This window comes from Pimephales promelas, chromosome 1 (assembly GCF_988280905.1).
Source record: "Pimephales promelas chromosome 1, fPimPro1.hap1.1, whole genome shotgun sequence".
NCBI lineage: Eukaryota > Metazoa > Chordata > Actinopteri > Cypriniformes > Leuciscidae > Pimephales > Pimephales promelas.
The window spans coordinates 7,851,890-7,875,480 of NC_142769.1; the positions used below are offsets into that span (position 1 = coordinate 7,851,890).

The window sequence follows — 23,591 nt, forward strand, 5'->3', positions numbered from 1 at the left end:
TTTCATTATTAAACAGCAGCTTACCGGTGGCGCGTCTCTCCCGACAAGACAATCATGCAAACAAACTTGATTCTGCGTACATCTCAAGCTCATAATAACACACCGTTTTTTAAGATCTCACTGATAAGCGTTTCAATACTTAACTTGTCCCTCCTTCAATCAGGAACATGCACCTCCCACCTATTAACCTGCGTTCTCTACCAAACACCCGTGCAGTAGTGAGCGCAACACACAGTGATATTTAAAGGGTTAGTTCACCCAAAAACGAAAATTCGGTCATTAGATCTCATTCCCCATTGACTGCCATTCCTACTATGGTAGTCAATGGGGAATGAGATCTGTTTGATTAAAACATTCTTCCAAATATCTTCCTTTGTGTTCAGCAAAACAAATAAACACATAGAGGTTTGGAACAACATGAGGGTGAGTAAATACGGACAGAAAAGTTTAAAAGTTTTTAAAGTTCATATAGAGTTAACACCCTAAATCTTACTCATATAGGCTACTCATTTCTAAAGGTGGTGATTGGCTGAATGTCTGGGGACTTGCAGCTGTTGTCCTACATGAGAAAGTAAATCTGATAGACCTCGAGACAATGGAATTGCGTGTCACTCATAAAGCACTCTAAAAATAAACAGAAAGAGATGGAGCATGAGGCGGGGGATCAGTGTCGATGACGCCTCAAAATAACACACTGGCGAGCTCAGTGAAATCCTGGAGTATCAGCTCACCACTGCTCCTTTGATGTTGTTTCATCATCATCATCATAACAGCTTCTGAACTCCCATCCTAATAAATCTCACAGTGAATTCAATTCGTGTTGCCTTATTTCTGCTGCCATTATTTGCTTTTAATGCAGCTGAAAGGAGAATATGTATTTTCAAACGACATGCCGCTCAGAAAGTTTGGAGATAGTAATATTTTTTGTTTCAAAAAAGATGAATCCTTTTTTTCATCGCGGTGTATTAAAATGGTCAAAAGTACAGCCATGCATTTTAGCACACACACAGTCACATGCATGTTCTGTTTTGACTAAGGCCGCGTAGACACTGCAAAGTTTCAGGACAGTGACAACTGCATTTAAATGCGGGAGTGAACCCCCTAAATTATCGTTACATGTGTTTCTGGAACACGATTCACTCCCGAAACTGCATGATTGACACCTTGGTAATATACTAACGCTCTGACATCTCGCATGATTGGGATCCACTATTCTGACCAAAGTACAGTGACAAAAGACTTTTATCTAAAGCACAGGTGATGGAGGTGGATTTTTTTGTACATTTGGAGTGCTGTCAGTACAGACAAAAACGTCAAAAATCGGAGTTGCCTACGCCGTGTTATCCTCTTTTTAAAATTCGCACCCTGTTGACTTCAATGGGGCAAGTTCTACACCTGCTTTTAGCCTCTTAACATCCTTGATTGGTCATTACAAGTGCACAGCCATGTGGGTGGTATTATTAAGAGTGACCATGGTCAATCTGACTGCAGTAGATGTGAAAGATATTAATTAAATGATGTTAATTCAGCCAGCTCACATACCTGTATTTACTTCCTGTTTTCGGTCGAAGTCCACAGTAGTCGATTGTCGAGTTTGTGCGAGATCATTGGTAACTAAATGATGTTCAGCATCTGATTCGGATGAACTATCCATTTGAGTTGATATTCCCAGAACACCACACAGCACAGTCATTGGCTGACAGCTGACAGTCTGAGTCTCCACTATTGCTTAGTTACCAATGATTGCGCGCGCAAACTCGACAATCGACTACTGTGGACTTCGACTGAAAACAGGAAGTAAATACAGGTAGGTGATCTTTCACATCTCGATAAGTCGATCCCCGAATGCCGTTCATACAGTTCAGAAGTTCCCTGAACTTCACACAGTTCAGCTCACTCAACATGGCGTTCGTGGTTTGACTTGTCGTGACTGTTTTCCAAGATGGCTCCTGTCTGTATACACGAACTAAACTGTCTTTATAAAGTATCTTCTTAATAAACGGTCTGTACACTTAAAAGTTCTCAATGCTTTGTTTTGCATGTATGGAGCCTCAGTATGTTACTGTGTTAATGTGGGGCTATTTTTAGCCTTGTTAGTGGTATAAACTAGCGATTTCTATGCCCCAGTACTAGCATTATACGCTAAATCGTTTTTAGAGATAAAACTCTTTACAATCGATTATCATGAAAACAAATCGCAGAGGAAGGTTGACTAGGTACCGTATATATGCTCCCTGTTTTGTTCAGATCTTTGTCCGGTCTTGTCTTTGTGGAGTGTGTGGGTTACCCCGTGTTTCTGCCCTGCATCCTGTGGAATACTGAATTAAAAGTCTATCCTTGCATTCTCTGTCTTTGTACACACAATATACAGCCACCTGTTACAGAAGACCGGATAGTATTTAATTTTGCTGCGTTTTCTTTTCCCCCTTTTGATTTAATTTCCCCCCCATTGATTTACCTGCAGTTCTACTCTGTTTATAGCAGAGGACCATACCCTGAACTTTATCAACCTGGTGTGCCAGACTCGTTATCAACTGTGTTTTCTTTTACACTAGCGGTCCATGGCATGCTTCCCAGTGGATGGTCCAAAGGAAAATATCGCCGTGTTTATGAAATTTATTACTGATGTGTAACAGATCGCCTTTTACCATCTGCCCCATCGAGGAAGACACCGCCATCCCCGCTCCTCACCCAGAGAACTGGCAGCCACCAACCACAATTTGATAGAGATTATGCATGAGCCCACCACAGACAGAGTCCCCAAGCCTGGTTCGAGAGAGAACCCTTGCCTCCAACAGAGTCTGACCAGGTGTGTGTGCTGGCTACATCAACTATTCCCATGGGACTACTCGTAGAGTTCGAGGCATGGCATGGATGAGTTTAAAGAGAATGCTGCCTAGTCCCAATTCCCCTATATCTCTGTTGGTTCAGTCCAGTTCCGAGTGTCCAGAGTCACCCATCCAGCCTTCCTCTCCCACCTCCTCTACCAAAACCAAAAGTGCAACCCTGCTTTCGCTGGTCCCCTCCAGCTCCCCTACTCCTCCATTCACCCCGCTGTGCTGGATTGATACACATTTGAGCTTCCAGCAATCAGCTCAGTCCATGTGGCTCTATATCAGTCCTCCAAAGCTTTGATTCCACCTCGACCCTCTGACCCCACTGGGGTTCATCAGTCCACGGACTCCACCAGGCTTCCTCATCCCTTACTATACCATGGTCTTCCACTCCTTTGGTTTCCCACTCTTACCATCTCTCTGGCTCCGTCAGGCTTGGAATCGGCCCTGCTTTCGCTGTTCCCCTCTAGTCCCCCTACTCCTCCATCCACCCCGCTGTGCTGGATTGATGCACATTTGAGCTTCCAGTAATCAGCTCAGTCCATGTGGCTCTATATCAGTCCTCCGAAGCTTTGATTCCACCTCGACCCTCTGACCCCACTGGGGTTCATCAGTCCACGGACTCCACCAGGCTTCCTCATCCCTTACTATACCATGGTCTTCCACTCTTTTGGTTACCCACTCCCACCATCTCTCTGGCTCCGTCAGGCTCTTCCTTCCCTCGCTCTGCCCTGCCCTGACGAGCCCCCATCTCCAACTTGGTCCTGCGAGCCTGCAGTTCTATCTCAGCCCTCCAGATCACTGGTGTCACCTTGAGTGTCCATTCTGCCCTGAGTCTCCATCAGTCGCCACCATCGTATCGTCTAAGGATTCTCCAACATGGCCTATCCTTCCCTCGATGCGGCCGTGGTCCTACTTCCTGGCTTGGCCCATTTTCTCTGGGTCATCATCCGGCTCAATTTGCTCCTGGCTCCTCCATCCTTCCACTCCTCCTTGGACTGTTTTGCCTGCCCGACTGTGTCCGTCTCTCTCCTGTTCATTGTCCTCCTCCAGTTTTCACATACATGTTCTGTTTTGACTTAGTTTCTTTGTGTTTTAGTTCTATTCCTGGTTGCCTGTGTCCCTGTAATTTGACCCAGTTTCTGAGTGTGTTTGATTAACCATTCAGTTCACCTGTCATTTGGTAAATGCCTCATTTAGTCTGTGTATATATATATATTCTGTTTTGTTCAGTTCTTTTAACAATATCATCTTTGAAGTGGATTTTACTCCATCTATCTGCCCTGTGTATTAATTTTTAATGAATTAAAAGACAATATCCTTGCATTTTTCAACGTTGTGCGCTCTATATACAGCCACATGTGCTGCACACACTCACACACATACACACATATACATATAAAAATAAACAGATTTTTCATACGGCAGGTTGTCATATGATTCAGTTTCAATGACCATGGACCAGACGTTTGACTGGTAGTGTATGAATACACTATATATCATGTATAGTCATATATTTTAGGATAGCAGGTAGAAGACCCTCAAAAACTGCAGACATAGCCATTTTTACAACTGGCTGTGTGAAATGAAAGATAAGGATGGATTGCCAGAGTAAGTACCTGTATCACACAAAAAGACAGAGGTGAAGTGAAGCTCTTGAGCTTCCAGCTTCATTGTGTGGAAAAGGGCAAACTGCAAAAGACCTCCTGCCTGGATGATTGTGACGGCAAAATGAAAGAAGTCTCTTTTCTCCGAGGCTAAACTGAAGCATTAATGAAAAAGATAAATAAATAAATCCACAATTGGATCCTCTTCTTTTAAAATTTAATGTCCATCTCTCAAAGAAGAGAAGGGGTTATTCACCTTCCCTATACTCACAGGCTGAATAGTAATGATACAGTATTAGGTTTCATCTGGACAGATGTGCCATCAAATTCTCTCAGTCCCTTTATAGGCACGCTTTCGCTCAGACGCACATGCAAAACCTGTCAAAAAGAGTTTATGGGAATTAAGAAACAAGCTCCACGGGATTATCATCAGTCATTTTCCAGGGTCGTGCAGAGTTGGCGAAAACACGAGCATCCGCCAAAAATAACTGACTCTGCAAGTGAGTCATCGAAAACAATGTGCTCAACAGCTTACAGTGATGATATGCAGAAAACAGCATCGCCCGGCAGGGGTTCGCATGATGTGCGATGTATCAGGTGCTCGGTTTAGTCAATAGGAAAAAAAAAAAGTCTTTTAGTTTGAATGTACAAGAAAAAGGAGGATAAGAATAAATTAGACACAATTCCCTTTATTGGCATGGTGAGGCTGATGAAAACTACACATAAAAAAGAAAATCCACAACAAAGATTGTACAATACGTACAACTACAAAGGCATTGGTTAGGACTCAGCAGAAGGCAACATGGATAGGAGACAAATAGAAGATAACACAGCCAAACACAGTCCCCTTGACCCGAAATACACGCACACTCTATCAAATCCACACACAGCCTCATTTAGATATATCTGCTTTTTTATGGAAACACACACACACAAAAAAATCATCCAACGCAGTGGCAAATCCTTCAGTAGTAGAAAGTCTGCCACTCCAAAAGATACACCCCATCAGGGTGTTGTAACATATTGCTACAGCAATTTACAAAGCAGATTTGCAACATACATGTTGCACTGATTAAAGCCACACATATCGAACGCGACATGACTCCATACCCAAGCTCTGTGCAGAAAACCATTTTTCTGAAACCAGACCTTTACATCGACAGCAATGGTTTGTGAATCTTTTAATATGGGCTATTAATCGACATAAAAAAAAGGTTACCTTAAGTGTCCGTGAGAGGTGCCTGTTGCGTTTGGGTGATTCAAATTATTAACAGTTCATTTGCCTTCAAACCACAGCAAAGACAAAAAATAGCTCTTGCTTTGGAAAGAGACTCGATCTCATAGATGCAATTTTTGGCTTTTCCACTTCTTTCATTGCTTATATTGAATTCTTGAATTTGCTCACACTCTCTCTCTCTCTCTCTCACACACACAAGCTGCATTCACAACCAATTTCTCTTTCCAACGGTGTTCTTAAGATCTGTGTTGAGGCACTGGAATGGATCCCCCGTATTTGAACAGAGTCTGGGTAATTTGTCATGTCTAAAACCATACAACAACATGAGCTAAAATACAGCTTTGAAAAATAATTTATTGCTTTTTTATTTATTTATTTATTTTTTTTAAATTCACATTTTCATATTCCATTATTACTTTTCATTATTTTGAGTTATTGTGAGTAATGACAAGATTAGTATCATCATATATATATATAATTTTTTTTTTACATCAAATACATCTTTTTTTCTTGTTTTTAAAAAATTCAGGAAAGAAAATTGTAAACTTTAGTTTGGCATTCACATAATCAAAAGTGTGGAGCAAAGACACAGATTTTCTGTGGTACAACAAAATACCTGCAAAATTATTTTATTGCTTCATGTAATAAAAAAAGAGATGAAAAGGTGGATGTTTTAGAGCTAGAAAAACAAATAAATCACTTGAGTTTTGGAGCAGCAAAGTTCATCATGAGCCTAGAATATGATCATACAATATATTGTTTGTTCCATCTCTGAAGGCATATAAAAACGATATTTCTTTAGAACTTGTAAATTTACATCCTTTCCAGTGATTGTTGAATAACAAATAATATAAATAGCAAAATTTGTAAGGAGCATCACGTGAGATGGCTGCCATAAATATTTTGATTAGAATACTGAGATAAATACATAAATAAGCATGAGTAATTCTGTGTTAGAAGAGTAATCATCTCTGTGAAAGTGTATTATCAAACAGGAACGATAACAATTATTAGTGTGCACAGAGAAATTCAAATAAAATCTATTGATTCCTTCAGACATAAAGGATAAAAAAATATCTTGGGGTTCATTTTTTTACACAGTAGTGAACATAAACTCTTGAAAATCTATCTTACACTGCATGTATGTACGGAAAACACTGAGATATTCATTTGAAAATCGGATGAAACTGCACATGGAGTTTTTCGATGAAAAAAAAAATAACCAAAGGAAAAACAGACAAAATTTTGTTGCATGCTCCCCCAAAAAGAGCAATAAATCTCCATACGTATTTTTTTTTACAATCAAATCACGTCATCTAAACGCCATGTAGGTTATACATCATCATAATGACTACAGATCAACATTCTTGATTAAGAAAATTTCATCTTAAAAAGGCTGCATTTTACAGTGCATAGCTGTAACAAACAAAGGACGCTGATATGCACATCAAATAAAAATATTCCTTTTGTAAATAGGCGACTACATCTCCCCTCCCCCCCTCAATAAATGTAGACAATGTTACCTTGAACATCCAAGAGATTTCCCCAAACCCTTCTCGATAATGTAACACCACATCCAAACACCCAGATTAAAAAAGGAACAGAAAAAGCCCACAAAAATAAACTCCAAACAATAAAAACAGACTGAACGAGCTGCAATTTTCCCCTTTCAAAGTGCCGAGGGCGATGCGCGTGTGAAGCGAGCTCTGATGAAGATTCGTGTCTCTAACGGAGCCTCGCGCGCCACACGGATCTGTGTAGTCCGCTAAAGTAGTGTGCGCTACTTCAGGCAGTGTCTCTCCTCAGCTTCGCAGCAGCTAGGTTCATGTAAACTTTGCTTGCAGATAAACGCGTATATCCCTTCATATACGTAGAACTTTATCGTCCACATACAGTATACTCTTTCCACTTACAGTGGTGAGTGTAAAACGTCTTTAGTCTTGTATTCAAAGAACAGAAACAACAGTGAGGTATTGCAAATCCCTCTGTTTGCAGCCAGCCGGTGCAGTGGTGCTCATTACCTTCTCAGGCTATACTGGGCCTCTCGCAACAAGCTGTCAAAATCCATGGAGTCGTACTTGCTTTTAGTGGAGGCTGGATCAAAGTCATCAGAATGGGAATCTGAAAGGAGAAAATGGCACGTTTGAACATCTGTGGAAAATGGCCTCGTTTTTTTAAAGGTGTTGTTAGAGCTCCTTTGTATGGAAGCCAACTTTTCGTCACATACATTAAAAAAAAAAGTGCTTGGTAAATCATGATTATGACGACCTATGTCATAATGACTTTGTCTTTTTGTCATAATTATGAATTTTTATGCCAATTATGAATTTCATCTCATAATTGATTTTTTTATTTAATGGTTGATAATGTCAATTTAAAAATGTTTGTCAAAAATGATGTCTGTCAATTCCGACTGTCATAATTATGAATTTTTAACTCATAATGTTGACATCTTATGTAAATTATGAAAATGAAATCGCATAATTTTGACTTTTTATGTAACAGTTGTGCATTTCCATTTCATAACTTTGTCAGAATTTCAACATTTTATCTCATGATTGATTAGTACTTATACATAATTTCAACTTATCCCCCTTTTTTTGGCATTACTATGTGGCAAAATGGGATTCCATTGTGTGAGCAATTGTTACAGACAAATAATTTCATTATGTGTCCAGTTCTATGATAAAAAGGGGTTTTTAATTTGCTATTTTAAAAAAGTCAGTGTTGTACAACTGTCAGGATATCGTATAAATACTTTTATTATTATTTACATATGAATGAACAATTCAAAATCTTTGACAACAACATTTTGAATATAATTAAAATGAATTAAGATACAAGGAACATTTTAAAAAACATAAAATGTAAATTTTAAAACGAATACATCTCTATGAACTTGGCACGTGCTAAACTTTAAAATAGTTCTCTTTGTCTCGTTTAATCCTTTTCTTTATCGTGGGGACTTATTTGTCACTGTGGGTTAATATTATGAAATATTCTATATTTTACGCTAAAAAGCAGGGGTCATTAATAATTTTTTGAAAAAAAAAAATATATATATTTATATATATAGAAAAAAAAATATATATATATATATGTATTTCCAAGGCAAAAATAGACCATAAATATTGCATAAATATTAATAAATTCAATCAAATTGTCTCAAAATACTTAATTACAAAGAATAAATATTATAGAACAAAAATAAATTGCATTGGTTTTAATGGGATGGAGGAAATTTAATTTTTAGGTGTCCGGTCACTTTTGACCGGGAAGATAACAAGTGTGACTCCGAAACTAAGAGCACCTGAGGGTTAAAAAAGTCAGTGTTGTACAACTGTCAAGATATCATATAAATACTTTTATTATTATTTACATATGAATGAACAATTCATAATCTTTGACAACAACATTTTGAATATAAACAAGGAACAAAAAATGTAATTTTTTTTTTTTTGAACACAACAAATACATCTCTATGAACTTGGCACGTGTATTAAACTTTAAAATAGTTCTCTTTATCTCGTTTAATCCTTTTCTTAATCGTGGAGACTTATTTGTCACTGTGGGTTAATATTATGAAATATTCTATATTTTACGCTAAAAAGCAGGGGTCATCCATTTAAACCACAGAAAATCAGTCTTCTAGGCTTCTCTCTCAACCTTTCCTGTAATACAATCATCAATTGTCTTGAACCGCCCAGTTTAATTATTAAACAGTCAGTAGTAACTTCCCGAAGACGAGAGCCGAACGGCCATTAGACATACGGTTTGATTTGTGACCAGGATAACAAATACGGCTGTCTTATCTCTAGTAGAAGACAGCTTCACAAATGGTGCCCTCATATGCACAGCGGCAAAGTCGAAGCACGTGAGAAATGGGAATGACCGTGGCATGCAGGAGATGCCAGTCGTGATCTAATGCTATGGCTAAGGGGAGAATGGTGTCATGCAGCGCACCTTGAAAGATGAAAAATGCCCCTGCGCTCTACTTCGAACTAATGGACGGTGTCTCGGAAAACAAGGAGGAAAGAGGAAGAGAAAGGCAAAAGATTGAGAGGAACGTTCTCGGGGTATTGTGGCGTGCTATTCAAGTCACTTCTCTCTTTTCCCGCCATTCCCTCTTCATCTGAACCCGTCGCTGCGCTTCAGCCTACACTCACCGTAAAACCGTGTATCTAGCCAAAGGCTTCAAGAAAATGAAGGTCAACTCATACATCTGCCCCGAGGAGGGGGGTACAATCCCAAATACAATGATTCTGCTATATGGCCCTTAACCGAAGCTTCCACGCTTTTGGAGAGTGTATTATGTCCACAATCTTTGGCCTTACCCTGAGCCTTTGAAATATAAGGTAATGTCCCCATTATTTGAGGGAAAGTGCTCTTGTTCCTTTCCATTGACCTGCAGCACCATCAACGCAACCGAGATGGATCATCCCAACGTCCCGACCATTACACGTCCCTGACCTCACATTTTGCAGAAAATAAATGTGTGGAGCATTGAGTAAATATTGAAGTGCATGCTGTTAAAACAGGAAGTAATGGTCTCATGTTGCATGGCTGCACAGAGCAGAATTCACCAACATGTAAAGGCGCTGCCCTTAGGATTCGATTCTTTTGCCTCCTTCTGAATCGCTTCCCTTCCCCCAAAAGACACTTTCCCCTTTGGGTGGAGATGATATTGCCTATTACAGACACATCCATATCATAGGCATCATGGGTAGGAAAAAGCCCCATAACATTTTACAAAGGAATTTGTCGCTCACAGATCCATCAATCTGATCTAGATTGTCACCTTGGGCATGGTGCGTATGAAAAGAAGGGCATGCTGTTTTAAAAGCCTTTAGGTATTGTGTGAGGAAGAGATGGGATGAGAGTGAAAGAAAGAAATGCATCGGGATCGGACAGGGACTATTTATAGATAACTTATCAGCTATCAGCTAATTACATTAGTTGTACAAGTACAATGTAAAGACATCTATGTTCACAATAAGCGCATTGTATAAAATGATTACATTTAAATGTTAGTGCATAGAACTTAAATACACTAAATATAATATAATATTGCTGTTGTTGACTACTTATTTTCTTTCTGTATGAAAGGAGTAGTTCACTTTAAAAAAAAAAAAAAATGCTGATAATTTACTCACCCCCATGTCATCCAAGATGTCCATGTCTTTCTTTCTTCAGTCGAAAAGAAATTAAGGTTTTTGATGAAAACATTTCAGCATTTTCTCCATATAATGGACTTCATTGGGAACCAAACGGTTCAAGGTCCAAATGAGAGTTTCAGTGCAGCTTCAAATGGCTTTAAACGACACCAGATGATGATTAAGTGTCTTATCTAGGATCCTTCGAGTCACGACTCGAAAAAAAAGATTTGTTCATTTTGATGAACGATTTTGAACAGGAGAGTCACGGCAGAACAGAGCAAGGTGAGAACAGAGCAAGGTGAGCAGTTGTGCTTATAAAACGTAAACTTTTTAATTTTTTTTTTTGAAATGGCCGATCGTTTCCCTAGATAAGGCCACTCTTCATCGTCTGGTGTCATTTAAAGCTGCAATGAAACTCATTTGGACCTTGAACTGTTTGGTTCCCATTGAAGTCCATTATATGGAGAAAATGATGGGATGTTTTCATCAAAAACCTTAATTTCTTTTCGACTGAAGAAAGAAAGACATCTTGGATGAGATGGGGGTGAGTAAATTACTGTGAACTACTCCTTTAAGGCAGCGTTTTTTATAAGTAGCGTCTCTAATCAGCTGTTAAAAAAAAAAAAAACAGCAGCCAGGCTGTGTACTTACCTAAGTCTGTGTAATTCGATTTACTGTACTGCTTTTGTCCACCAAGGCAGAGCTCAAAGTGAGGCTCGTTCGACCTGCGCAAGGTGTGTCCATTCTCAAGGGCAGCGAGCGCATCACAAGTGTAGCGGTAGGTGATGAAGCCAAAGTTGTCTCTGGGTTGAAAAAATAGAAAACGAAGCGTCAGTCGACGAGAGCGCAACGCAAAGCGTTCTCATCCTTCATTCCCCATTCAAAATGCAAAATTGGAATCAGTAAATATGAGACATCTTGCTTTTTGTTTCAGTATAATCCTATTTGTATTCAAACACGCCTGTGCTGTCTGTGACAGATGCGTGTGCAATGAGAAGCAGTTAAGTCTGCTCTCCTAATCACCGTCCAATGGCCACAAGTACAGCATTAACTAGATTTAGAAGATTCCTTTTATGCTGAAAGATAATATTGACTCCTTTTAAACATTTGACACACGCGATCCACAAAAACACACAGACACAGGCCCACGGTCTTACCCATCATGTCTCAAGTTGACTGTGCACTCCTCAATTTCGCCGAAGACTTCAAAGCGGCGTTTGAGCTCTGTGCGTGTGCTGTTGGCACGAAGACGTCCCACATACACCACTCGCCTCTCCTCCTGGTCATAAAGGGAATGAGAGAGAAGAGATTAGTCTAACATAGTGCTTCTGCTACTTTTTTTCCCCTCTTCCCCCTCTCCTTGACTTTTCTCAACCTCACCCCATGACTGTAATTAACATCCACCACTGTGGGAAAGCCAAGAACCGTCTGGAGAAAATAGCTGGAGGACTCTCCTTTATCTTTTTCACTCTGATTTGTGAGTAACAAAAACTGGGTGATACAGCTAAAAAAAGCTTTCATTCTTTTTGAGATAGATTCAATATATATCTTGATATTTATGTTTTTATTAAACAGTTTAAAGGGTACCTTTCTGTGGCAGGCAGGGCGGGGCCGATAGCCGTGGGAACGGAGCGAGGTCTGTGTCGTGATTACAAATGTGCCCGTCTTGAGTCTCACAGACGGAGATCTGGAAGAATAAAAGGAGGAGTGACGGCAGTGCAAGAGGAGAGAGGACCAGACTTGGACTTTATGTTGTGTTTTTATTGTGTTTATACACTTTACTTTTGTTTTGTTGTTTGTTTATTTTGATTCAATCTTTACGTTGATCATTCGCATCGTTTCTGCATCCTCCTTCCCTGAGCCTACATTTGGTGCCAAAACTCACACTGTCAAAGAGCTCTTGCTGCTGTGGGAAATCCGTAGTGCCATCCAGCTGAGCGGAGTCTACAAACATTGACGCTCAAGATGATGGGCTGGTGTGATTTGCAGGGGGACGGACTAACCCACAGCCGTCCCCCTTGGTTGTGGAGGGGTGGCTGTCGTCTGTATTTTTTTTTTATTTAACATAAGCTTTAATATCAAAATAAACAAACAACAAAACGAAAGTAAAGCGACAGCCCCTCACAGACGACTGCCGGATATAAACTTAATAAAAACACAACAAAGTCCAGACCTGGTCCTCTCTCGTCTTGCACTGCCGTCACTCCTCCATTTATCCTTCCGGATCTCCTTCCATGAGACTCAAGACCGCTGTGGCATGCAGGTGACGCTCATTAGCAATCTTCTCACCGGCCTGGTTCCGTTCCCAAGGCTCTCGGCCTCGCCCCGCTTTCAACACTTTAATTGTAACCAAACAGCATCATTGCCGAGCAGATTCAAAATACTATATACATAAAGAAAGCCACACGGGAACCAGCACACTTTGTTTTAATATCAAGCAGGTCCCGCAGTAGACTACATTTTACGAAAGTCATGTTACATGATTTGACTGATTTGCACAATAAGTTTGGGCTGTTAAGAACGAGCGAAAGTGCACCGCTGTATGGAATATGTACAATATTATTCTATATTATTTTATCTGGATTATTGTGTTTTCTTAATCATTGGAAGCTGAAGTCAAACCTACACTTTGATTAATCACATGGCCCATTGTCATATTTGCAATGTTACTTATTTTACACTACCACCAAAATGATCATAAATATACTGTGAATATTTAAAGCTACACTGTGTAACTCTTTTAGTTTATTCTTAGCTAAAAACACTTAGTTCTTTCAAAAATATATGTGCTCATTAATGTATATTTACTTCTTCAATAATAAAGTATTCTCGTGAGTGTATAACATGCCATTGAAAATACATACGGGTAAGGGGTTCTAATGTCGGTCGCCATGTTGCCCCTCCATCTTGAAAGTACATTAGCCAAAGAGGGACATACCCGTTAATTCAAGCTTCGCCTTTCGCGTTTACGTTTGAGTTAACACTCATGGACGAGGTCGAACTGGAAGCCATTTTAGTCTTGGACTACATTGGCCACCGTAGGAGTTAAAACGAAATCGGAATTGAGAGGAACAGAAACTATTATTCATTGGATGGTCATGTACCTTTTCACCGCTAGATGGGGGTAAAGCCCTCGCTCAGCCCTCTCACAGATAGATTATGTGATAATTGCGGTGGCCCAGTAAAACTAATCGTGGTATTGATATATTAAGATTGCTGACTCTATAGAACAATGGCAAGGAAAACGAACTTTACCGCACTCCGAGAGCCCTCTAGTGGTCGGGAGCATTTCATTTCTGTTGCGGCTTTATTTCGTTGTGTTGTAGTCTACATTTTCCGCTGTGTTGTGGCTTATTTCCGTTGTGTTGTACATTTTTTTTCCATTGTGTTGTGGCTCATTTCCAGTGTGTTGTACATTTTCCGTTGTGTCGTGGCTTATTTCCGTTGCGCTGTACATTTTTTCCGTTGTGTTGTGGATTCATTTCATTGTGTTGTGGCTTAATTTCGTTGTGTTGTGAACTTATGTTTGCTTTTTAAATTCCCTTGTGCACTTCTGGGCCACCGTAGAAAATACTAAGATTGTCACTAAGATACAGCATTGTGATGAACAAAACATTTACTAATAATTAGTTCTTTTTTATCCAAATAAGATGCCTAAATGTAGGGAGTTGCCAAGCAACTAGTCGCATTAAAATAGAAATGATGTACAGTCAAGTTTTATCATCAATTTTAGCTAAAGGCTAATAAGACTTTGTTCCATTATTCATTGAAGCAAAAGAACACATAGATTGAGAAAATGTAAAGACCCTATCAGGCTGAATATATAAAACGGTGGTATTAATTTAGTTTGCTAATCTCGAGACAGAGCACAAGCCTCAGGCCTTATTACGTGGCATTACTTATTCATTTGTTCATGTACCTGCCATTATGTGTGACAAAATATACTTATGATCCTCAACAATAACCTGAGGTCTCTTGTAAGTCATACATAAAATTATGATTAGTATCTATTGCCCCATAACAGAGTCATAATTCACCTGTGTATATGATGTCACCGTGTCACAACAACAACGACAGCTACAACAAAAACCTACAAATTAGCTAGAACACCTGGGAGAAGGGTTTCTTTTTTGCATTTCCTCTGAAGCTCCCCTCACATTTCCATCATGTACAATAGGAGACAAAAGTGTTTGCTGAATTGGTGGTTTTGTTGCTGACAGCTGATAAATGTGGAGAGGTTTTAAAGATGACACCCTGAGACTAGCGCTTCATATGAAGCTCTCACATCCTTTGCCCCCCCAAAACCTCTTCTGACAGCTCAGCCGCCGCCGCTAGTAATTGTCTTGCTGCCGCAGAAGACGAAGAAAAAAGAGAAAAAGAAAAAAAAAATACGTACGCAGGGCCGAGTCATGCGTGCATTATTTGACGTGTGCATTTATCAGTGAACTGAGTTGGAAAGCCGTCTCATTTCACAGTCTGGTCAGGCACAGCGAGAGAGAACAAAACTGATATTTCATCTCAGAGAACTGCATTTCAAATATGTAAGTGTTAGAAATTAAACGGCTCATTTTGAGCCCACATATTAACATACCTTTGATTCGGGAAATCTTATTTCGACTTTTCCCTCGATTGTCTGGTCGAAAGCATTTAGCCCGTGGTGTGATTAATTGAATCCGGCACCATTCGGAAACACCACAGAGATGTTAAAAATACACAACTGGGAGATAAAGAGGAAACGCGTGTAGCCTGAATGATTCAGAGTGCAGTCTTTGCATGAGTTCACTTTTTGAGTGAGAGAGAGAGCGTGCGCGCGCTGGGATGGCTGTGTGCTTCGAGCTTTCTGTAGGCATACACAGTGACGGAGGAAGAGAAAGCTTGAGAGAAGGATAAACGTCTGGGCTAATGTACGATTCTTGCCAGAAGGAGAGAGACCACAACTGAAAAACACCTCCAAGCATAATAGGGTTTTCGTCAACTATGGGTATGTTTGGCCCTGTGGACTTGGAGAAACACTCAATAGTTTGTTTAAATTGTCCAACAGTGGACAGATATTTAAAATGTTCGTTGAAATATTTTAATCACGAGTCAAAACCATCACATTTTGTATTAAATAGCATTTTGGAATGGATTTTTTTGGATAACACATTTAATTACATATTGTAAATTATGCACAATTTCTTCAATAATTAATTAAGTTTTTAGTTATTATTATTATGATTTCACTCAAATGTAGATTATCATTCTTTCAATCTAAACAGTATTGTCAATGTTTTTTAATTAATATTTGTATGATGAATTTTAATTGAAAATCTATGGATAAAAGGCATTTGAAAGAAATATTAAAGTAAATCATTAAGGCAGAGTGATAGTTTTCAAGAAAGTTTTATATGTCCTTTATATAACATAAAAAACAACACAATTTTAGGTTTTAATAAAAAAACAACTCCAGGGATATAAATGTGTCCATAGCAGAAAAAACATTCTATAATTTAATAAAATACCGAAGAGGGTGTACTTACTATTGCTTTTTGCCGTTGTCTCTCCCTCTGCTCGGCTCTCTCGCATTCCCGTTTCTCATAGTCACGTCGAAACTCTTCCTGCTTCAGACGCTCGTGCTGGTATTCCTCATAGCTGTCGTACCTGTAGTTGAAAAGGACAAAACATTCCATTTAAAAATAAACATGCAACTATAAGAAATATAAAGACATTATCTTTAGCATTTAAATTGTTTCTCCAAGATGGGATTAAATAGACAGTCTACTTCTTGTCATATAAAGGTGAAACTCGAAAAATAAGCCATAATCAACATTCTAACAAATAAACACTTGAAATATCTCACTTTGCATGTAATGAGTGTATATAATATATTGGTTTCACATTTTTAGTTACTGAAATTAAACTCTTTTGTTTGATTTTTTTTTTTCAAAGGAACTGTTGAAGACACTTAAATATAATGGAGAACTCAATTAAGTTTTCTGAGCTGTGAAAGAGCAACCTCTGAGCAATAACATTTTTCTGAGTACATAGATGTATTGTTTGCTGTTTTCCTCAAGTGGCATTGGGAATCAGCTAGCTCAGAGCAGACTGCTTTCCATTCTTCTTAGCGTGGAAGACAAACAAACACATTAATAAGATGTCTCATTACATCGCAAAAGGTTACAGCTCCCAATGGCGAGATTCTTAAGGGAATATGGCGGAAATTTGGCAGCTGTGTCTGTCAGCACAACTTCACATGCCATTACTTTTTGCTTAGTTTGAACTTTACGTCCAAAAAGTGCAACTTTTTTTTCTACAGCCATTTGCAAAAGAGGCAACATGGTGTAAAAGCACAATATGAGAGGACAACAGCACCATCAGGGAAAAGGTGTAGCTGGGAGTTAGTGGGTCCCTAATGCAAGCTGCTCTTGCCAACGAAAGCTTTATTGTAAAAGTTTGAAAAGTTAAGGCCTTGAAATGATGTATCATGATAACTCATCATATCAATTAGACAGAGTCAGCAAGTGACTTGCTTCCTTTGCATAAGGACAGACTCTGAAAGTATTGCAGACACAGTACATTATCTTCCAGCACTTATTTACGTACTGTATGTCTCATGTACAGGTCTTTAATATCAGCATATACGCATTTTTGTTCTAGTATAAGTGTCACATCATTCATTTATACAGTTTATTAAAGAGTGAAAAAAAGCACTTACCTAGGTCTCCGACCAAAAATAGAATTAGACTGGGACCGAGGGCTTCTACAAATCCTGGGAATAAAAGTGCTATCGTCCATATTGTGAGGAGACCTGTGTATGAGCAGACAAAAAATAAAATAAAATTGCACCTTAGTCTTAAACTGAACACGTTCTTTACTGACTTTACTGACAGTATATAGTGTAACTTTAAGTAACAGACATAAAGGGAGTAAAAAAGGGAAATAAAGGGGGAACGTTGGAATAAAAAAAGGGGAAAACAATGGTAATGAGAAACTGTTTAGCTATAGGCCATTAAAGGATTAGTTCACTTTTGAAAAAAATTTTGCTGATAATTTACTCACCCCCATGTCATCCAAGATGTCCATGTCTTTCTTTCCTCAGTCGAAAAGAAATTAAGGTTTTTGATGAAAACATTCCAGGATTTTTCTGCATATAATGGACTTCAATGGGAACCAGACAGTCCAAGGTCCAAAAGATGAAGCTTCAAATGTCTTTAAACGACACCAGATGATGAATAAGGGTCTTATCATGCGAAACGATTGGTTATTTCAAAACTTATTCAAAAATGTAACTTTTCTAAGGACAAATGCTAGCCTTGCTCTATTCTGTGAGGCGTGTTTGTAACGTCACGTAATACGTAATTACGTTCAAAAGGTCACGGGCGACGTAGCCGGAAGTACAGAATCAAAATCGTCCGACATCGTCGTTTTACCTTTTAATTCCTTTTTTTTTTTTTGTAAATGGCGTTTGAGTTAGTTTGCACGTTCAACCTATGCGTTCAACTTGTAAACACTGACTCCGGCTACGTCACCCGTGACCTTTTGAACGTAATTACATATTACGTGACGTTACAAACGCCCCTCACAGAATATAGCAAGGCTAGCATTTGTCCTTAGAAAAGTTACATTTGAAATAAGTTTTGAAATAACCGATGGTTTCGCATGATAAGACCCTTATTAATCGTCTGGTGTCGTTTAAAGACATTTGAAGCTGCATCTGAAACTGTTATTAACTGTCTTTTGGACCTTGAACCGTCTGGTTCCCATTGAAGTCCATTATATGGAGAAAAATCCTGATATGTTTTCATCAAAAACCTTAATTTCTTTTCGACTGAGGAAAGAAAGACATGGACATCTTGGATGACATGGGGGTGAGTAAATTATCAGCTTAAAGAACTAATCCTTTAAGTTCCAATAGCTTGTAAACATGAACAATGGCAATGTCACTAGATATCGAAAAAAGAGGTTTTCATTTCTCCTTTATCAGTACAATCACTTTATCATGTGTTACTAAACATACATACACACACACATATCAAAAGGAGGCACTGTAAATATTGTCTTGCTGGCATGCTATCTAGATGTAACCCACTTTAGAGTGTCCAGAACATCACTTACTGGGCATTTCTTTCATCTCGCGGGGATGGAGCGGGCAACGCTGTTGAGCAAAACAACAGCTGCTACTAAAAACAACAGAGCCCCATCAAAGAGTGCTGGAGAGAAATTAATCTAAAATTCAAGCTAAAGGGTGTAAGGCCCATTGAGGAAACAATGTGAGACTTCCATAAGTCTCCCAAGTTGTTTGCCCAAGAAATGACTCTGCTGGACTCTATTTGTCATCTGCACCGCTTGCGAATGATAAGTGAAATGAAACTTCAAATCTCCTGTGAAGTCTGCAATTTATGAAAAGTCACTGTATCACGATAATGGTGAGGGAATGTCTAAACTCAGGTTTGCAATGCCTCATTTAGTGTAACATCAAGAACATTCCAAGTGTGTAGATGAGCAATTTACCATCTAGGATACTGTTTATCTTCCAAGCTCATTTTATATTGTGTCTCTCAAAGCCAAAGCTTATTGTATACTGAACATAATTTTTCTCTGGTTGTGCAAAATCAGCCGTAATGACTTCAGTGTCCATGCTGTGAGACCCAGACTGTCGCTTTATTGCAATGACAGCCACAGAAAGATGTTTACATTCTTCACAGCCCCCCCTGCCGAGATATGTGGATTTGTGTCCAAAAAGATTGCTAGGTAAACGTGTTTCTGAGACACACGAGAACTCACCAAGAGGGAGAACGGCTGTCGGGAGACTCCGAGCGGGAGTACGGAGACCTGGAGAGGGATCTGTTCCTGTTGTGAGATGAGAAACGGGTCCGAGAGATGGAGCGTGGCCAGCGGGGGTGCTGTGGGGACAGCTGCGTGGAAGGAGGTGAGACAGAGCTCCATGAGAATGAACTGCTGGAAGGGGAGCTGGAGGGCGACCCTTCGAGGAGCAGCTCGAGTGGAGAACCTTCCCCCAAGTAGAACAGGCGCTCCCGGCCAACCTCGAGGTCCTCAAAGTCGGGCAGACCCGGGTGCATGTAGTCACTGAGAAGACTGGGGTACTCATCCCCAGAGTCACTGTCCTCCAGCGGCCGATTGTCCCTTTGCTCTCCCACAACCCCGCTATAGAAGGCTTGCTGAGGCTTTCCAAAGTGCTTGTTGAGCTCTTCCCGGATCTCCTGGTCCCTTAGTAGTTTCTTGCAATCCACTGACGTTTTGGAGCCTGAAGTGGACTTGTGGTCCTGTCCGTGAGCATCTGTGTCCGGACGAGCCTCCTGAGCAGTGGGGGAAAGGCCCTGAAGCTGCCTGGCCAGAGAGGAAGACAAAGGGGTGGCGGAAGACAATGATGATGTAGAAGTAGAGGAGGTCGGCATGTTCGAGTCTTTACATTCCACATGCCGGCCCTCCGTTGGCCCAGTCACCGCTGTAGCTGTGGTGGTGCCGTCTCGTTTTGTGCTTGTAGACTGACAATAGTCGTGATCGCCAAAGACGCGGGGCGTGGGCCGCTTGCCCCGACGCTCCTCCAAGCCCCCTAGGGGCATTGTGGAGGATGCCTTGCTCAGCTGGGCATAGAGCTCAGTCTGCTCTGGGCCCTTCCGAATAGAGCCGCTGGTTGGCGGAGGGCAAGAGCCCCCATTGCTCAGCCTGGGCCTTTTGCTTGTCAGGGCCGAGGGAGAGCATGAAGAAAGCTTGTTTTTGAGTGATAGTTTGAAAGTGTTCTCTTGACTGGCTTTGTGAGGAGGCGTGGTAGGTGGTGTCAGACCTGGAGGGAAGAAGAGAAAAAAAGATTTACCAAACGAGATCCCTCATGTTCCTCACCAGAGCTTGGTCTGTTTTTAATTGACTGGATGAGCAAAGACTTGAGCCTGATTAAAATATTCCCTTTCATTTAGACCTAATCCTTATCCACGTTTTATTGCAACCCTGAAAGATTGATGTGACCTCAGATTGCACCGGGATACAGACAGAGTTACTCAATTAAACTTCATCCAGACCATAAACAATCCTAATTCATTAGAAAGTAAAGAGCCAGATCTCATAACAACACCGGTGCTTTCGACAGATGCATGAATGCCACCCTCCTGGGAGTCTGATGAAAGCACAGTGATGCAGGAGCTGTTATCATTCTCTTCATCTTTGCCACCTTTTCTGCTCATGAACCCCAGCCATCTTGACAGATTTATGTGCCAACAGATGGCATTTATATGGGAAGTCTTGAGATGTGTTGCTTTATGGCATGGATAATGCACTTGCACAAGCAACCCGAGGTAGTTCCTCTTTATTTTTCTCTACTTCTCGTTCTCTCTTTCTATTTCAACACCTCTCCTGATTTCTGTTTTCGTATTTCTATACATTATTTGTTTTGATTAAAAACAGCTTTCAGTGCATCAACCTAAATATTTTACGACCATATCCTGAAAAAAAATACCCATCTCTCCTTTTCTTTCTTTATCAGTCTATGTCAATCACGGCATACTAAACAACAGTGGCCTTGACTAAATGTATCATTATGCCAATGCAATGAGCTATGAAAAGAAAGCATGCACTGCCAATGGAACTTCTGCTGCACCAATCAAACACCATCTGGGTAAAACAATGCATGCAGGGTCATAAACCAAGGACCATTATCGCCTTTACATTACATTACATAAATTACATTACATAGCATTACATAAATATGTGCTGTTCAGTTCAAGGCAGCCATGATGAATGCACACAGATACAAACACTAATCATATACCGGTGGGTTCTCTCGTCTGTTTCTGGCAGGGTGTGAATTACGCGGGGACCTCTGAACGAATTATTACTTAAAGCTTACAGAACTGATCCCTGTGGTAATCTTAAAATGCCACACAAGGAGCGCAACACAGACTGACCTGGGTGTCATATGATACCTTAATTAAAGGAACCCCCGCTCAAGTTAATCTATTAGAGGAATGGGGATTAGGGAATGGTTTTAAATCTGCCACTTTCATAGTGCTGGCTATTCCGCGGGTGTCCCGCAGTGAAGCACCTGGACATTTTCTAATTCAACAGCTCCATAAATATGGATTCTCACACCGCTGTCATGATGACACACACCTCAACGGAAATTTTATTTATTGTATGACTTCAGAGTCTCATCCGGCTTTACGCTGACTTGTAATCAGTTAATCTGGTATGATAATCAGTAAACACATGTGAGTATGAAGGGCTTAAGGTAGTCTATAAGCAGACATTAGGAGAATGTAAACCTATCCTCATCAGAGAACTTCAACTTCAAAGCACTTTCCCTCCCTTTCCTAATTTAAAATAGTACCGAATCCTCAATCTGAATTGTGTAAGAGGGTATCGGCAAAAAAAAAAAAAAAAAATCATAAAATGTGTAGTTCCTATAAACATTTATGGCAATCCACGTTTGAGCAACTACACCAAACATAGAGTTACATTGTACCCTCCGGCTAGGTCAAATCTGTACACTGAGGGCCATTACAGTACCTTATAATAAGAGAATATCAAATTGCCCATTCACCATGACACATTTTGAGAGGGAAAGGGCAGCCATTTTGTTTTTATTGACCTAGAATGATTAATCTCTGCATGGGGGATACAGAAATAATTACCTGCATGATTTATGCTGAGAGAAAGAAAGTGAAAAAGGGGAGAACTGCTGAAGAGTTGTGTTTCAGCCCCAGCTGACATAAACTTCGTCTGGGTATAATTACCTTTGGTCAACACCAACGCGTTTTAAAATATACACTATATATGGAAAAAATACACGCACATGCAAGCACACGCACATATATATCCTTTCAATTACATAAAAAAAAATGCTTTGGCTCAATTTCACAAATGGGCCATTTTCACAAATAGCAGAATTAACAGGAAATTACCTTAATGTCCCTAATCAAATTGCCAGACTCTCTCTCTCTCTAAAAAAAAAAAAAAAAGATACTGATAATATTGGCAAAATCCAAATTGCATGGCAAAACCAATTAAAACAATAATAATAACAACAACACAAAAATGTATCTCTGATGTATTTAAGCAGTGAGCAGGCCAGTTAAAAAGCATTAGAGTCTAAATGAGAAAGAGAGAATACTAACTGTTGAAAAGGGAAGAGTGAAACTTTCCAATAAATCACACAAAGAATGGAAAAAGTAATCAATGGAGGACTGTGTAAAATTCTGACCATTTTCCATCAGTCCACCTTGAACCCTTTGCTTTGATTAAACTATCAAAGTAGGCTTGTTGGACAGTCTGCCTTTGGCCAAATCAGTTTTATCTTTACAAGTAAATGATAGATTAACAATCAGATTAACAATCAGAAAAAATGGAGGAAAGAGGGAGGGGATCTTTGGTACAATTTTCATTTTCTTGGTTATGAGCAAAGACCTTGTGTTTGTTTACCTGGGGTTCCACAGATCTCCACACTCAATGTGCGTTCAATGGTTTTGTTCTCAAACGGAGATCCCTTGTGGTCACTGCAACACAAAGGGAAAACAATTATGAGAACATGAATGGAGTGCTGAAAATGTTTGTGTGAACTTACAAATGGAAATGAAATTAACAAAATGCCTCATCTTTTTTTTTTTTTTTGTTCAGATTGTTCAGAGTTCAGTCTGCTCTACAAAAGTTGTGTAAAAACTCTCTCACTTACTTTGGAGACTCTGGGGTCAAAGGAAGTGGCAAGATGGTTGGTTTGGCTGCAGAACACAAAGGAGCATGGGTAATTAATTTACTAGTTCACACTGTG

General features: G+C 39.7%; 1 protein-coding gene across 6 annotated transcripts in view; it reads right to left on the reverse strand.

The window, feature by feature from the left end:
* Positions 1 to 5,114: 5,114 nt before the first annotated feature.
* Positions 5,115 to 23,591, reverse strand: part of ppargc1a (peroxisome proliferator-activated receptor gamma, coactivator 1 alpha) — a 296,143-nt gene continuing 277,666 nt past the window's right edge. For 4 of the 6 annotated variants that reach the window (XM_089121964.1, XM_089121983.1, XM_089121936.1 and 1 more), the window contains exons 6-14: positions 23,496 to 23,541; positions 23,246 to 23,319; positions 19,598 to 20,618; positions 17,529 to 17,621; positions 16,354 to 16,474; positions 11,992 to 12,113; positions 11,486 to 11,637; positions 5,755 to 7,799; positions 5,115 to 5,724 (exon numbers count right to left, since the gene is read on the reverse strand). In XM_089121964.1, coding sequence (XP_088978090.1) covers positions 7,696 to 7,799; positions 11,486 to 11,637; positions 11,992 to 12,113; positions 16,354 to 16,474; positions 17,529 to 17,621; positions 19,598 to 20,618; positions 23,246 to 23,319; positions 23,496 to 23,541 — 1,733 coding nt within the window. In that variant the 3' untranslated portion in view covers positions 5,115 to 5,724; positions 5,755 to 7,695. Of the gene's footprint in view, positions 5,725 to 5,754; positions 7,800 to 11,485; positions 11,638 to 11,987; positions 12,114 to 16,353; positions 16,475 to 17,528; positions 17,622 to 19,597; positions 20,619 to 23,245; positions 23,320 to 23,495; positions 23,542 to 23,591 lie in introns of those variants that run through there. The other 2 variants (XM_089122056.1, XM_089122128.1) reach the window with 2 other exon arrangements.